The following is a 15,239-nucleotide window of genomic DNA, read 5'->3' on the forward strand; positions in this document are numbered from 1 at the left end:
CTTCAATGCTTTATACAGCACTGACCCAAAAAAACATGCATATGAGGAAAGTCAGAAATGCATACTACAGTGGAATCTTGGTTAACGAGTAACGCAGTTATCGAGCGTTTTGAAAGACGAGCAACTTTTTTTTTTAAATCCTGACTCGGTTTGCAAGTGTTGTCTCGCAAAACAAGCAGAATTCAAGTTAATGGGGTGTGCAGTACCACATTTGGCCAGATGTTCGGGGGCGCCGGTGACACTCAGAACGGTTCGGAGCAGTTCGGAAATACTCCGAACCACTCGGAAATACTCAGAAACACTCGGAAATTCTCAGTTTCCGAGTGTTTTTGAGCCTTGACGAGGGTTTCCAAGTTCAGCCGAGCTGTCCCTGAGTATTTCCGAGGCTCTCCGGAGCCCCCCCACCTCTGGCCACATACGGTATTGCATGCAATAGAAGTAAATGCGGAACAGATTATCTTAGTTTCCATTGACTTCAATGGGGAAACTCGCTTTGATATGCGAGTGCTTTGGATTACAAGCATTCTTCTGGAACAGATTATGCTTGTAATCCAAGGTTCCACTGTACATATTTGTTGTGGGTCAAAAACCTAAAATATAAAAGCCATAGGGCATTAGCATTTATATTATGAGAAGTTACCAAAAGTAGTCTCCATGTTTCACTGAATAAATTATTCCTATTATTTAATTGTTTCATTCAATTTAAATTGTTTTGTAATGTTGAAGACGTTGCACTTGAGTTAACTGTGCGGCTATAAATGCTGCTGCATGTTCCTGACACTCATTAAAGCTAAATCGCTCCAATAAATCCTGTTGAATGTTACTAATTACCGCTACTAAAGCCTCATACACACGATTGGACTTCAAACAAACTTTTCCGTGGATTTCTGTCCAAAGGGCGTTGGCCATGAACTTGGTATGCATACACACAGCAGGACTTTTTCAGCCAACTTTCACCAAATCATGTGGTTTTTCAGCTCTGTACCGCCACCCTTTGGTCAACTTCTGTATTGTTGTCTGATCTTTTGCATTGGTTCTGAGCATGCGTGTTTGATCTTTGGACTAAAGTCCGATGGACTTGTGTACACACGGTCAGATTTTTCCTTAAAACAGGTAATTTGCATGTTTGTTGTCAAAAAGTACAATCGTGTGTATGGGCCTTTACTATACCAAGCCCTAGATGAAAGAAAGCCTTCCTTGATGTTTTCCTTTAAAGCGGAACTCCAGTTTTTTGTCACTTTAAAATAGTTCCTTTGGATTAAGATGGCCTGAATGAACTATTACCTTGACTAACAGATGTGTCCGCTGTCAGCGCTGTATAAATTGTTGGTAGCATCAGCATCAACTTCAGCTTCATCCAAACAAACTATTTTAAAGTGACAGAAGCTGGACCTTGGCTTTAATGTATCTGTATAGCCAAAACATTTGAAAACCTTTTTAGGATAGAGTAGGAAAGGAGCAGGGCCCTTGTAAGGTTTTTGTGTGGTTTGTGCCCCTGCTAGGTAATTTCATCCTCTTCATTTGTCCTGGTGACAACTGTCACAAAGACCAAAAGTGATGGTAAATCCAAAATTGTACAGCTATCACTGAAACAGGAGGTGAGGGTAAATCTTCCAACTAGAACACCTTTTCCAGCGATTTTATGTCTTATGAGAAATTCTCATCTCTTTGTAGAGATTTTTTTCTAACTTTCTATTGCAGCTCCAGGATAAGAAGTGAAGGGAAATCTTGAGATGAGTTTTGAGAGGAGTTTTAACCCTTTCCTACTCTATAAAAATATAAGAAAATAATATAGCCAAAAAAAGTATATCTAAAGTCAAAGCTTTTTTTTAGTTTTGGATAGAGAGTAGAGGGATTAGAAAACCTGTCCGTTTTTTTATTGCAGTCTGTGTCCCTGTTAGGAAGACTCCACCTCTGTATTTGTCCTGTTTACCAATATCAGTGAAAGTAAAAGAAAATATATTTTGGGTTGTCACTTGAAAAGGAATAGAAGGGAAATCTTCCCATGGGTACACTAGTTCTTGTGACAACCAGGAATTCTTCTACTTTGCAGGGATTTCCTCTTGTTTCCTCTTTTAGTTATGAGACAGGAAGTGAAGGGAAATCTGCCCCGTGGGACACAGATGGCAAAACAATCCAACAGGGGTTATAACCGTCCATAAAGCCTTGTACACACGATACGATTTTTGGCTAACCGAGCGTCTGTTTTTTGTCAAAAAGGCGTGTGCCAGGATCTTGTCTTGAATACTAACGGTACACAATTGTCGTGCCACAAACACGAACATTGTGACGTACTACGAGGAATTTCAGCTCTTGAGCTGGAAATTGCCGCCGATTTGACATGCGGTTTGACAAGTCAAGTCGCATGCCAAATCGCATCAATGTGAACCAGGGCATATTCACGAATTGAGCAGCCATATAGATATCTATCTTGGCCTTGGGATCCGGTTGCTTATCTGATAGATTTCACAGGAAACCCACTTATCAGGGCCTCAGATCCTCTAAAAAGTACTGTAATTATATACAAAACAAATATACATAAGACATTTGCCATTAAATAACATTAGTCACCATGGGAAAAGAGGACGGATGGATCACAAATTCCACAATATAATCAATAAGTTCATATCCATCAAGACGCTGTGTCTTGACAGACTTGACAGAGTCTTGATGGACAATGAATTTATTGATTATATTGTGCAAGTTTTGATCCATGCTTCCTCTTTTCTCATGGTGGATATAATACTCTGCTACACTGTATGTTGAATTAAATAAAGTTGTATATGAAATATCCTATGACACAACTTTATTTAATGAGCAAATGTCTTATGTATATTTATATATTAATTATATATTTTATTATACTGAGCAAAAATTATAAACGCTTTTGTGTTTGCCTCTATTTATCCTGAGCTGAATGCAAAGATCTACAACTCTTTCTATGTAAACAAAAGGCATATTTCTCTCAAACATTGTTCACAAATCTGTCTAAATCTGTGTTAGTGAACACTTCTCCTTTGCTGAGATAATCCATCCACCTCACAGGTGTGGCCAGAGGCGTAGCTTGAAACTTGTGGGCCCCGATGCAAAAGTTGACCTGGCCCCCCCCCCCACTACTTCTAACGTGCGTGTAGATACATCCACTGCATGCCAAGATACTCAAAGTGGCTTAAGAGTTTAGAGTTTCCAGAGTTCTTCTTTACATCAGAGGACAGGGATTACCACTTAAGCATTAAGCAGAAGATGTACGTGTGAAACATGTCTACGTGACCACAGTTTGGTGTCTTTGGTGTTATCTTTGTGAAGCAAATAAAAGGCAATCGGAAGTTCTGGATGTGCAGCCATTTCTTTCTTCTTTCCAAATTTCCCACGGAGGACAGGGCTAGCACTCTGCAAGATACTCAAATCAGCCTTATCTTTATACACCTGGAGCAGCGGTTCTTTTTCTTGTATTAACGCTGGAGAATGGAGAATCAGAGGACAGGGGCCCTTGGTAGGTCATTTGACAGAGCTCCTTTCCCATGCCAGCAATGTATACAGCCCCCCCCCCCCCCCCCCCCACTACACAGGGCTGATATCACATTCCTTTACACACAGTCTGTCAGTCTTCACAGGGTGTATCCGGCTTTTACGTTGCCCTTATGACCTGTCAAATTCTCTGGTCAGAATGGCAGTGTAGTTGCAGTAGGCAGATACACCCTGTGCAGATCATTGCTAACTGGCTGTGTTGTAAAGGAATGGGATTTCAGCCCTGTGGAGGAGTGCTGTATTGGGAAAGGAGCTCAGCAGGCAGCGGCAGGCATAGCAGGCATAGCATGCAGGGTGGAGGGGGTGGTCAGGGTGTGTCTTTTCCCCAATTGTCAGGGAAGTGGGGTATAAGTAGACATCCCCAGGTACAGAGAATCCCAGCTGATGATTAGGAGACACTGAGCAGTGTCATACCTCCCCAGTGACATCGCTCCCATCGTGGCTACAGGACGGCACTCTTCTCCTCTTGCCTCACTGAGCTTGGTTACCATTCCATGTTGCCAGCACACAGCACAGACACTTCCCCATCCTGGGCTGTTCTCACCTCGTGCTCCTCTCCATTCAGGAAATGGCTCACAGCCTCTCCCCAGCCAATGGGAATAGAGGGGTGTGGACTGTGGAAGGCAAAGTAGAAGCCCAGTACTGGAGCGTGGCTGCGGTGCCCTAGGGCAGATCGGAGCTGGATTTTGTGGAGGATATGATAATATGACAGGGAGGCTGCAGGGGCCCCCTGAAGCTAGGGGCAGGGTTGCAATTTTGACCCCTGCAACCCCTTATGCTACGCCTATGGGTGTGGCATATCAAGATGCTGATTAGACAGCATGATTATTGCACAGGTGTGCCTTAGGCTGGCCACAATAAAAGGCCTCTAAAATGTGCAGTTTTATCACACAGCACAATGCCACAGATGTTGCAAGTTTTGAGGGAGCGTGCAGTTGGCATGCTGACTGCAGGAATGTCCACCAGATCGGTTGCCCTTGAATTGAATGTTCTTTTCCCTACCATAAGCCGTCTCCAAAGGCATTTCAGAGAATTTGGCAGTACATCCAACCAGCCTCACAACCGCAGACCATGTGTAACCACACCAGCCCAGGACCTCCACATCCAGCATCTTCACCTCCAAGATCATCTGAGACCAGCCACCCGGACAGCTGCTGCAACAATTGGTTTGCATAACCCAAGAATTTCTGCACAAACTGTCAGAAACCGTCTCAAAGAAGCTCATCTGCATGCTCGTTGTCCTCATTGGGGTCTCGACCTGACTGCAGTTCGTCATCGTAACTGACTTGAGTGGGCAAATGCTGACATTCAATGGCGTCTGGCACTTTGGAGAGGTGTTCTCTTTATGGATGAATCCTGGTTTTTACTGTATAGGACAGATGGCAGATACCATGTATGGCGTCGTGTGGGTGAGCAGTTTGCTGATGTCAATGTTGTAGATCGAGTGGCCCATGGTGGTGGTGGGGTTATGGTATTGGCAGGCATATGCTATGGACAACGAACACAGGTGCATTTTATTGATGGCATTTTGAATGCACAGAGATCCTGTGACGAGATCCTGAGGCCCATTGTTGTGCCATTCATCCACGACCATCACCTCATGTTGCAGCATGATAATGCAAGGCCCTATGTTCCAAGGATCTGTACACAATTCCTGGAAGTTGAAAACATCCCAGTTCTTGCATGGCCAGCATACTCACCGGACATGTCACCCATTGAGCATGTTTGGGATGCTCTGGATCGGCGTATACGACAGCCTGTTCAAGTTCCTGGCAATATCCAGCAACTTCGCACAGCCATTGAAGAGGAATGGACCAACATTCCACAGGCCACAAGCAACAACCTGATCAACTCAATGTGAAGGAGATGTGCTGCACTGCATGAGGCAAATGGTGGTCACACCAGATACTGACTGGTTTCGGACCCCCCATACAGTAAAACTGCACATTTTAGAGTAGACTTTTATTGTGGCCAGCCTAAGGCACACCTGTGCAATAATCATGCTGTCTAATCAGCATCTTGATATGCCACACCTGTCAGGTGGATGAATTATCTTGGGAAAGAAGAAGTGCTCACTAACACAGATTTATACAGATTTGTGAAAAATATTTGAGAGAAATAGGCCTTTTGTGTACATAGAAAAAGTCGTAGATATGATAAATGATAAATAGGGGCAAACGCAAAAATGTTGCGTTTATAATTTTGCTCAGTGTGTGTGTATATATATTTATTTATTTATTTAATATCTGAGGCCCTGATGAAGTGAATTTCCAGCGAAACATGTTGGCTACTCAACCGGATCCCAAGGCCAAGATAGATAGATATCTATATGGCTGCTCAATTCGTGAATATGTGTTTAAAAGCAGTCTTTTAATCTATGTGATATCTAATGAAATTTTTATATTTGTATATATCTTAGCTGTCTGTGTCTAATATATCCCGGAAAGTACATTTAAAGTCTCATAATGTTTACTGATTTCTATTATTGAATTTTGGGGATGATACCTTCTAGAGGGTTGATTGTATTTAACACTCCATCCACACATACCAAATTTTGTATACAGCTTTAGTAAATACAACCCTGCAGTGTACTTGTCCTATCCTGCAGTGTATTTAGACAGTAATACATACCACTCTCCCAGCTTCATTATTATGTAGGTGCATTGCACTAAGTATATCGGACTCAGAAGAGTTCTTATAAGGGGCATCCAGGAATTTCCTGCTGAACCACATTCCATAATGCAGATCATCTGAACATCCTCCCCAGTGCCAGCCTTCACTGGCTGAGCCACCATTCTGAAGACTTGTGTCACACGAGCATTCCGTCATATTGCCAGCACTGCACGACCGTGTCACAGAATGCACCAGACCTGCCGCTGTCACTGCTGAGATGAATGCTGTTTCCTTGGTACCTGAAATAAGGTTAAGTTAAGGTTTAGCTCTATTTATATTGTAAATAATGAATCTCATTATGTGTTAATTTTGTATTAAAAATTTAAAAAAAGTGTCTATGGCGAACATAACCATCTTCATGCTACAACCATATTTATTTCCATCATTGCATGGATTTCAGTCTCTGCTCCCCCACCTTATTTATTAAGTTCATGAATAGCTGATGCTAAGGTTTTATTCACACTAGCTTTGGCATGAAGGCTCATTCACACACGCATCCAAAATGTCACGTTTAGTTGCATCTATACGCAACACTTTAGGAATCAATGGGGCAATACGCACAGATGTGTCTACAAACAAAAATGTCTGCTGTGTTTAGCGGTGTACAAAAAAGTAGGACACAGCTGCATCCAGGGCTGTACATATCTGCAGATTTGATTCATTTTATTGTATGTAAATGTGTGCGCATATATACATATACACACACACATATAGCCATTAGAAAAATTCTAAAAGTCTGAATGCTGTACATGTCTAGACATGAGAACTTTAGGCGTATATTTTACACAGGATCATCTGCTAACAAGAACCAGCATTCCGTATGGAAAATACACATATGCCCATGTGAAGGAAGCCTTCACGTTGGCGCAGTTGGCGTGTCAATGTGGCTGGAAGGCACCCAGAATACAGGAGTGTTTGCATACAGCGGCCTTTACAAATCAATGACAGGTTTTGTCTGTACTCATGCAAACACTTGTACTGTAAGTGTGGTGACAAGGATGAGTGGCCCTAGATGCAGGGGTGTTGCTAGGTGGCAAAAAGACTAGGAACTTCAGCCCGAAGTCCAAGCCTGGCACCGGGGGCGGGGGGTGTTACCTACCTGATGCACACTGACCTACCTGACACACACTGACCTACTTGACAAACACTGACACGCACTGACCTACCTGATCAGACTTCAGGTGATGTGACCTTCTCCTGCAGCACAGCCGTAGTGTGCGGTGTGCCCATCATAGTAGAGCAGACAGCAGGCACTCCAGGCAGCCAGAGCTAGAGCCATGACAGGATAGGAGAGCCACCCACCTGAGCGCCGAGTGGGATTCTTCTCACAGTGACGCGGCAGCCGCAATGTAATTCCCGCCTTCTGGAACCTACAGCACCTATGATGGACGTCATGCATCCCGCGGTCCCGGCATTGGACCAGTGGGACGTCCATCATAGGCGCTGCAGGCTCCAGAAGGTGGAACCTACTATGTCGCTCGGCCGTGCTCGGGCTCGGGGCTAATAACAGAATTGTGCATGCCCGAGACCTGGGGCTTTTTGGGGACCCACTCTAGGCTTCAGCCCCCCTCCCGATGCCACTGCCTAGATGTAGACAGTTTGTGTCTTCATCTGTCCCTGTACATATTCAACAGCTTGAATTTGAAGTGACATGTGAACAGCCGCAGCCTATTATTGATTTATACAGGCAGCTGTACAAAAACACCTGTCACTCCCGAGTACCCCCCAGCCCCATAAGAGCACACCTTTTTACACTGTGTGGCCCTCTTCATCCATGGGAATAAGCCTAAAGCAGTAATCTGCACAGCAACTATAAAGCATTTAACTATGCTTTCAACACATTTTTTATATGCCCCTTTGACTTGGGGTGGCCATACACATAGGGGTTGATTTACTATTTATTAAAACTGGAGAGTGCAAAATCTGGTGCAGCTCTGCATAGAAACCAATCAGCTTCCAGGTATTTTTGTCAAAGCTTAATTGAACAAGCTGACGTTAGAAGCTGATGGACTACCATGCAGAGCTGCACCAGATTTTGCACGCTCCAGTTTTAGTAAATCATACCTATAGTGATTTGTTCATTTTGACGCGAGTGATTGCAAACAAGTGATACCATATCAATTAAAATACCAAACACACGGTATTATTCTGCATTTTGCGATTGACTAAATTATTGAAAATATGATCTATTAGTTGTAAATGTAAATAATTTAGCCCGCTGTCTGCTGAAAACGGATCACAGTGGTGCAGAATGAACTATGATCCACAGGAGAAGTACAGCAAAATGAACTATTGCTATACTTCTCCTTTAAGTTTGTTATTTTTTCCAATTTGATTAGTTTAGTCTCACCGTATTGTATGATCAGGGCTTTTTTTCTCAGAGAATAGGTGCAGGATCTCCCCCCTTCTGAGTCACCCTTCGTCTCTGCCCCCTACCCACCTCTGAGCATTGTCTCTTGGCTCCACCCCCTACCCATCTCCCAGTACCACCCCATTTAGAGAATACAGAACCAAGTCTCATTTTGTGCTACTAAGTAATTTGTATGGAATTTGATAGACCCCACCCCAGCAGTAATAGACTCCCCCAGCATCAACAGATCCCACCACAGCAACAATAGATCCACCACACAACAACAGACCTCCTACCAGCAAAATACCACCCTAGCAACAATAGACCCTCAGCAGTAACAGATCTCCCAGCAGCCATCTTCAATAGACCCTCCAGCAGCCAGCAACAATAGACTTCTCCCTCAACAGTAGATCTCCCCAGCAACATAAGACCCCCCCAGCCAACAACAATAGACCCCCACAAAAAAAATAGATCCCCACCAGCAACAATAGATCCCCAGAAGGCAGCATCAATATACCCTCCAACACACCTTGCCATAAAATACATTCAGTGTTGGAGGTACCGGAACTGCGTTCCCCCATGTTCCTGCTGAAAAAAAGCCCTGTGTATGATCATATTGGTACATCTCTGGTGACCATACGAGAGTATATAAGAATATGAAGATCTGCTAATGCAAAGCTCTCGAGGTGAGCATATTTGTAAATGCTGATGGGACTAAACACAGGCATGATTCAAAGTGTATCTCCAGCCAAAACATTTTTTGTGCTACTTTAAAAGGACATTTTACTATAATTATTATCTTAGCGAATTACACATTTGAAATCAGTACAGTCATTTACAATTATTGCATCCATACACAGTCATGTGTACTATCCCTTTTTATATCTGTAGCCAGTGCTTCTTATGCAGTGTTATTACTGTATGTCCATATGCAAACCCTTTTTTTTAACATATGGTCTCACTATATCTATATCTAGCATGTAATCATGTAATCACAGTAAGTCAGAGTTAGTCTCCTTATAACTATCAGATACATTAATTTTACATAATAATGATTAGGTAAATACTCAACACATACAATAGTGTTCTGCCCTGAACACACACACTAGGCCAAAAAATACACACTCTTATATTTGTTCTCCACTTATTTTGCTTTTTCTGCCCCAATCATGGAAAACTAAGACAGAGCCTACAGTGTTTGTTTGGGATGGGGCATTTGCAGATGCACTAACCTACACACTAGAGTGATTTTTCCTACAGCTGGGAGACGGGCATTGCTACAATATATTAAATTAACTATCATGGCATTAGCCATGGTTCAGAGATTAAAGTAGAACTATAGGAAAAACTTTTTTTTTTCATTTTGTATAGAGGAGTGGAGGGTTATGACCCCTGTCAATTTTTTTTCTGCGTCCCATTGGGGAGATTTCCCTTCACTTCCTGTCCCATAGCCAAAACAGGAAGTAGGAGGAAATCCCTACAAGTTAAAGGAATTTCTTGGGGACCCCCAGGTCACCAGAACTAGCGAAGATTCCCCTCCATTACTTTTCTGGGGACAACCCAAAATTTGGGATTTTCTTTTACTTTCACTTTCAATGAAAATGGTAAACAGGACAAATAGAGAGGGTGAATCTCCCTAAAGGGGACACAGACAACAATAAAAACTGACAGAGGTTCCACTCTGTCCAAAACTAAAAAAAAAGTTTTGCCTTTAGTTATACTTTAAGCCAAGTATGTTCCATTTTTTGCCTGTTTGACACAATTAGGAGACATGGCTACTTAAGAACTTCATTACAGACTGTTGGGTTCTAGATGCTCAAATTCAAGCTGTTGCACAATTACTAAACAGTAAGCGTAGCATTAATTGGCTTCTGCAGTGGTAACTTGGCATGGACACCAGCAGGCTGCAGCACACTCCAACCTGGGCACATTAGAACAAAGCATTTTACAAGGGACCAGGAAAGCACCTTACGCAGGGCATCAAGGACTGGATCATTTTCTATTGGATGACTTGGGGTTTGCCGTAAATGTCGTAAATGCCGTAAATATCATGGACACTTTGGAGTTTCAAAGGCTAATCAGTTTGCAAGGAAATTTTACCTTAGGTTATTGAATGTGGTACAATTCTCTTTGCAAAGAATACTCAATCAAGTGCAAGGAAAAAAACAAACATATTTTTGATTGGTCATGATTGGATTATAGAAGACAGCAGAGGTCAGGGCCAGGACAAGGGGTGGGCAGGAGGGGTGGCTGGGCACTGTGGCATTGTGGGTGGTGGGGGGTGCTGTGAGGAGATTTGGGGGGGATTTGTGTTGGAAGGGGGAATTTGGGGCAGAAGGGGGGAGGGATTGTTCTAAGAAGAGAAATCTGCATGGAAGTGCTGGGAGTGGGGATTTAGGGGGATTTGTGTGGGGATGAGGGATGGGAGAAGAGGATTTGTGCTAGAATAAGAATAGAGTAAGAGTAAGTAAAGAATAAGAATAGAGTAAGAGTAAGTAAAGAATAAGAATAGAGTAAGAATAATTGGGAAGTATTTGTGCTAGGAATGGATTTTTTTTTTGGGAGGGGGGGAGTATTTGGGCTGGGAGGGGAAATTTGGCATGGAGAGGGATGTGTACTCGCAGGGGAAATTTGAGGGGTAGAAGATTTGTGCTAGGAGGGGTGATTTTTTTTAAGCGGGGGGGGGGCATATGTGTTAAAGATTTGCTGTTGGGAGGGGGGGATTTCAGCAGGGGGCAGATTTGTCCTGAGAGGAGGGGAATTTATGCTTGGGGGTAAGCATGCAGATTTATGTTCAATTTTTTTTTGGGGGGGGGGGGGAAATTTTGCTGACACATAATGCTCATACATCTTGGGGGGGGGGGGGTGCAGTATGGCATGTTCGCCCTGGGCTCTAGATGACCTTGTCCTGGCACTGGCAGAGGTTCACCTTATTGGCTAAGCTAGGGGAAACTTTCCTTGCAAAGTGAACAGCCTATTTGCCCTTTGTAAATTAACCCCATTGAATTGGAGTCATACTACCAACTTGACGTTATTTTCAAATGTATGTAATGAACATAGCATTGTTAGGGGTAAAACATCACAATCAAGATCATTTACATGGCACATCCCTAGATATTTCATACCTCTATGTATTGAACAGAACTCAAGCTACCAATTATCGTGGCTTTGGTTTCTACAAAGACAAACTGAGATTATTTTTGGCACAGCTTGTTTCCCTTCAAACAGATGTGTGTAAATAATCAGTCAATCAGACTGACCTTTTTATTTGATATTAAATGAGGCTAGGACCGGGGTGCATTTTTATAAGAGGCAAGAAATATTTTCTTTCGTTATGAAATTTGTTTAAAGTTTTTACATTGCTAACATGTGCATTAAGAAACCTGTTGAGTTCTGCAGTATACAACATTTCAATAAAAGAAAGTTTCTGTTTTCCCATGAGTTTCTAATGTTTGCTTTTATGTTGCAATTAGATCTCACCGTGGTTTCCTTGTGCTAAGTGATATTTTTATTGGAAAAAATATATTCGTTTAACCACATGCAGAAGTCATCAAAACACTTTGCAGCATTTGAGTGTTGTCTTAGTAAAGATGAATAACAGTAGATTCTACAATATAAAAGTGGACTTATCCCCACTAATTCAAAGCAATATGAATTAATATAATTTACCTTCCTAAAAACACTTCTGTTTGGGGGCTGATAACAATGTTGCATGTTATATCAAAAAAAGGGAAACAGCATGGTATGTACATGAAACAGCCCTGTGACAGACCTAGCCGGAAGAGAGACTTTTGGAGGGGACTGAATGCTAGCCTCTTGCCGATCGATCGTGGGCCCTGGCATTTGGGGGAACAGTGCTCTTTGTGAGCTGTATGCCTGGGGACCCTTGAGGTGGTATTACTGTGGATTCGGGTCCTGGTCCCCCAGGACACACAGACTCTGGGGACCTTTGGATTTGCCATATTAGGAATAGTGACTGATTCATACTGTTGGGACTCCTACTGTTAAATGCTAATGTCATCAATTCCAGCTACCTGTCTGTTGTCTGCTAGAATGTGTATTGTAAATAAGTCTCTAGTATGGGATCTAAGAGTCATTAGATCCCCATTGTTGTTTGTGTTAATTAACTCTGCTATTGTGATAATGTTGATTGGGTTTTGTGAGCTACAAGATGGCCAGTCTGGCCTAAAGGTCATGTCTGAGTCATCTAGGCTGTCTAAAGGGATTAGTTAATTAGCCCATGTTAATTAGGTTTCTGGTCACAGGTGTATGTTCAGAGTAATATGAGCAGGAGGTATACACCTCCTCTTTTATTGTATAAAAGAGCCTGTATTTTGCAATAAAAGAGATTCCTGGTTGAGCTTACATACAGCCTGCCTGGTGTTTGTTCTGAGCTACACAACTGGATTAGAATGGCACATAGCTGTAGTTCTAGTCCCGGAGCATCGGATGACCGAACAATCAGATGTTGTGATCTGCAGTCTGATTCAATAGCCGCAGAGGAGTGTCGGGAGAGTGGAATTGAGCGAGCAAGGGGCTCGTTACAAGCCCCAACCAACATTCAATACAGGCTTCTATGGCAATACCCAGACATGTTAAATGCTGGTAACAGTGATACAAAGGATGGCCGAGAGACAGAAGAACTCCTTTTTCTTATAAGGCATGTTTGCTCTCTTTGTTGGAGATTTATAATTCATAGTAGATAACATGCTGCAATTAAATGGCGTTTCTTTATGGAAGGATGATTGACACATCTGCTTGCAAAGAGCACAATGTGTGATAGTGAAAAAGAATACCGGTACTTCTAACTACCGACTATGTCATGTAAATGGGTGTAGCAAAGCTCACATTTAGGAGCCAATTCCCAGTGTGACAATGTTCCTGTTGTGTTATGTGAGGATAAAGACTGAGTGTTGGTGTCGTCCACAAGCCAGCAAGACGCTCCATATGTCATAATATATCTGCATGGTGGTGGCCATTTTTTCTTTAACTTCCATCTCTGGTTTTAGGGTTGGCATCAAACTACTTGTCAAAATGTTTCCACTACTTGCATTATTCAACTAATTTGTTCTCAACTACAACCTGAGCAAACAGGATTTGTGTCTGTGAGAGGCACAGTCAATGAAATCAGATATCTAATTAAGAATATTTGATGTTCAAAAAGTATTAACCTCTGTTAAGTGGTTAATACTAAGTTATTAAGTTATTGTGGTAAGTGTTAAGTTATTGTGGTACCGTATTTTAATACAGCCCTTACTGGATTTATATTTGGAACCTACTTTGCTAATTGGATCTGCCATGTATGCCATCTCTGTGTGCAATGGCCCATGCCAGTGGCTGGATCTCAGATGTTTTTGCTCTCACCAGAAATCCTAGACAAGGATGACTTGGCCAAATATGGGAGAAATCTCATTAGGATAATGGGTTATTTAGAAGGTAGTCTTTGTCAGTTGGAGTGCCTATGACATATTACACTTCTCTTATAATTGCTTTTAAAACAAGTTTTCTCTTTAAATGGCTAGTAGCAATTTAAATATAATTCAGAGCTTTACAGTAATGTGGTTTTGAGTCAGATAATGTCAACCATATGAAAGCTCGAATTCGTAACTGAATGGTGTGAATATGCAGGATTGTGAAATTATTAAAATGTAACAATTTTCAGTACAGTTCTCCATTGCAGCATTTAATAAACCAGAACACCCCCCCCCCCCCCAAAAAAAAGCGAGTGTTTAGTAGAAAAAAAAAAAAATTTTTAGGAAAATCTGTTTATGGTAAAATTTCAGTTGTCATCTTGAAGATGGATTTAAACATTACAATGTGGCTAAAGTGGTTAGCTAAAACATACACCATAAGTATAAAACATGAACAAATAACTTACCACTGGTTAACTCATAGCCAAAGATGGAATGAGCCGATGCTAATGATGATGACAGAAAAGAAAGGGACAAGGAAGAACTAGAAGTATATAAAGCTGGTGAAATAGAGCAGTTCCATCTTTCATGCTTGAATTGGTTCCTACACTCTTGAATTCCTAGTCTGGCTCCCTCCCGGATGGATGATAACAAGTATGGCTTCTTCTTACACATGTCTTTCTGTCGGGCACTTAGAGGAAGGTTCGAACAACCCAGCTTCTCTGGAACACCAAAAGATGTAACACCAAGCCACCTACAAGAAAAAATACTCGCAAGTGAATTAAAAAACGATTAACCTGATCAAGTCTTCATCTGACAAGCAAAAGAGCCCAGTAAAAGATGAATCATTTTTTTAAATACATCAAGAGAATTTGTTGTAACAACATGAGTCTAAGAGAGTCAAACACAAAATGAATAGGACAAAGGTTATTTTCCTCCTCCTTGCATTACTGTTTCTTCCTTAAAGAGGTTTACCTATAGGTAAGCATATAGGTAACCATGGGTGCCGTTCCTTCCGAGCCCTGTGCCGTGAATGACGGCTCTTGCGTGTTTAGTAGTGATGTCACTGCGGCTCCGGTCACTCACAGCGCCAGAGCCCATAAACCCTGGGGAAAATGTCAGCCATCTCAGCAGTGTGCGGGCACCGCTGGAAGGCTTCGGTCTAAGGTAGGTATTTCATAATGAGCTAGTATGTGATGCACACTAGCTCATTATGACTTTGTCTTGCAGGTTTTTTTATTTTCTTCTTTTTTTTTAAAGAGTTTACAACCTCTTTA

At 42.1% G+C, this 15,239-nt stretch overlaps 1 protein-coding gene across 1 annotated transcript in view; it reads right to left on the minus strand.

The window, feature by feature from the left end:
• WNT16 (Wnt family member 16) overlaps nt 1–15,239 on the minus strand; it is a 41,134-nt gene that overhangs the window by 6,894 nt on the left and 19,001 nt on the right. Inside the window, exons 2-3 of the mRNA XM_073619807.1 lie at nt 14,430–14,716; nt 6,160–6,440 (exon numbers count right to left, since the gene is read on the minus strand). Coding sequence (XP_073475908.1) covers nt 6,160–6,440; nt 14,430–14,716 — 568 coding nt within the window. The remainder of the gene's footprint in view (nt 1–6,159; nt 6,441–14,429; nt 14,717–15,239) is intronic.

This window comes from Aquarana catesbeiana, linkage group LG03 (genome assembly GCF_042186555.1).
Source record: "Aquarana catesbeiana isolate 2022-GZ linkage group LG03, ASM4218655v1, whole genome shotgun sequence".
In the NCBI taxonomy this organism is placed as follows: Eukaryota; Metazoa; Chordata; class Amphibia; order Anura; family Ranidae; genus Aquarana; species Aquarana catesbeiana.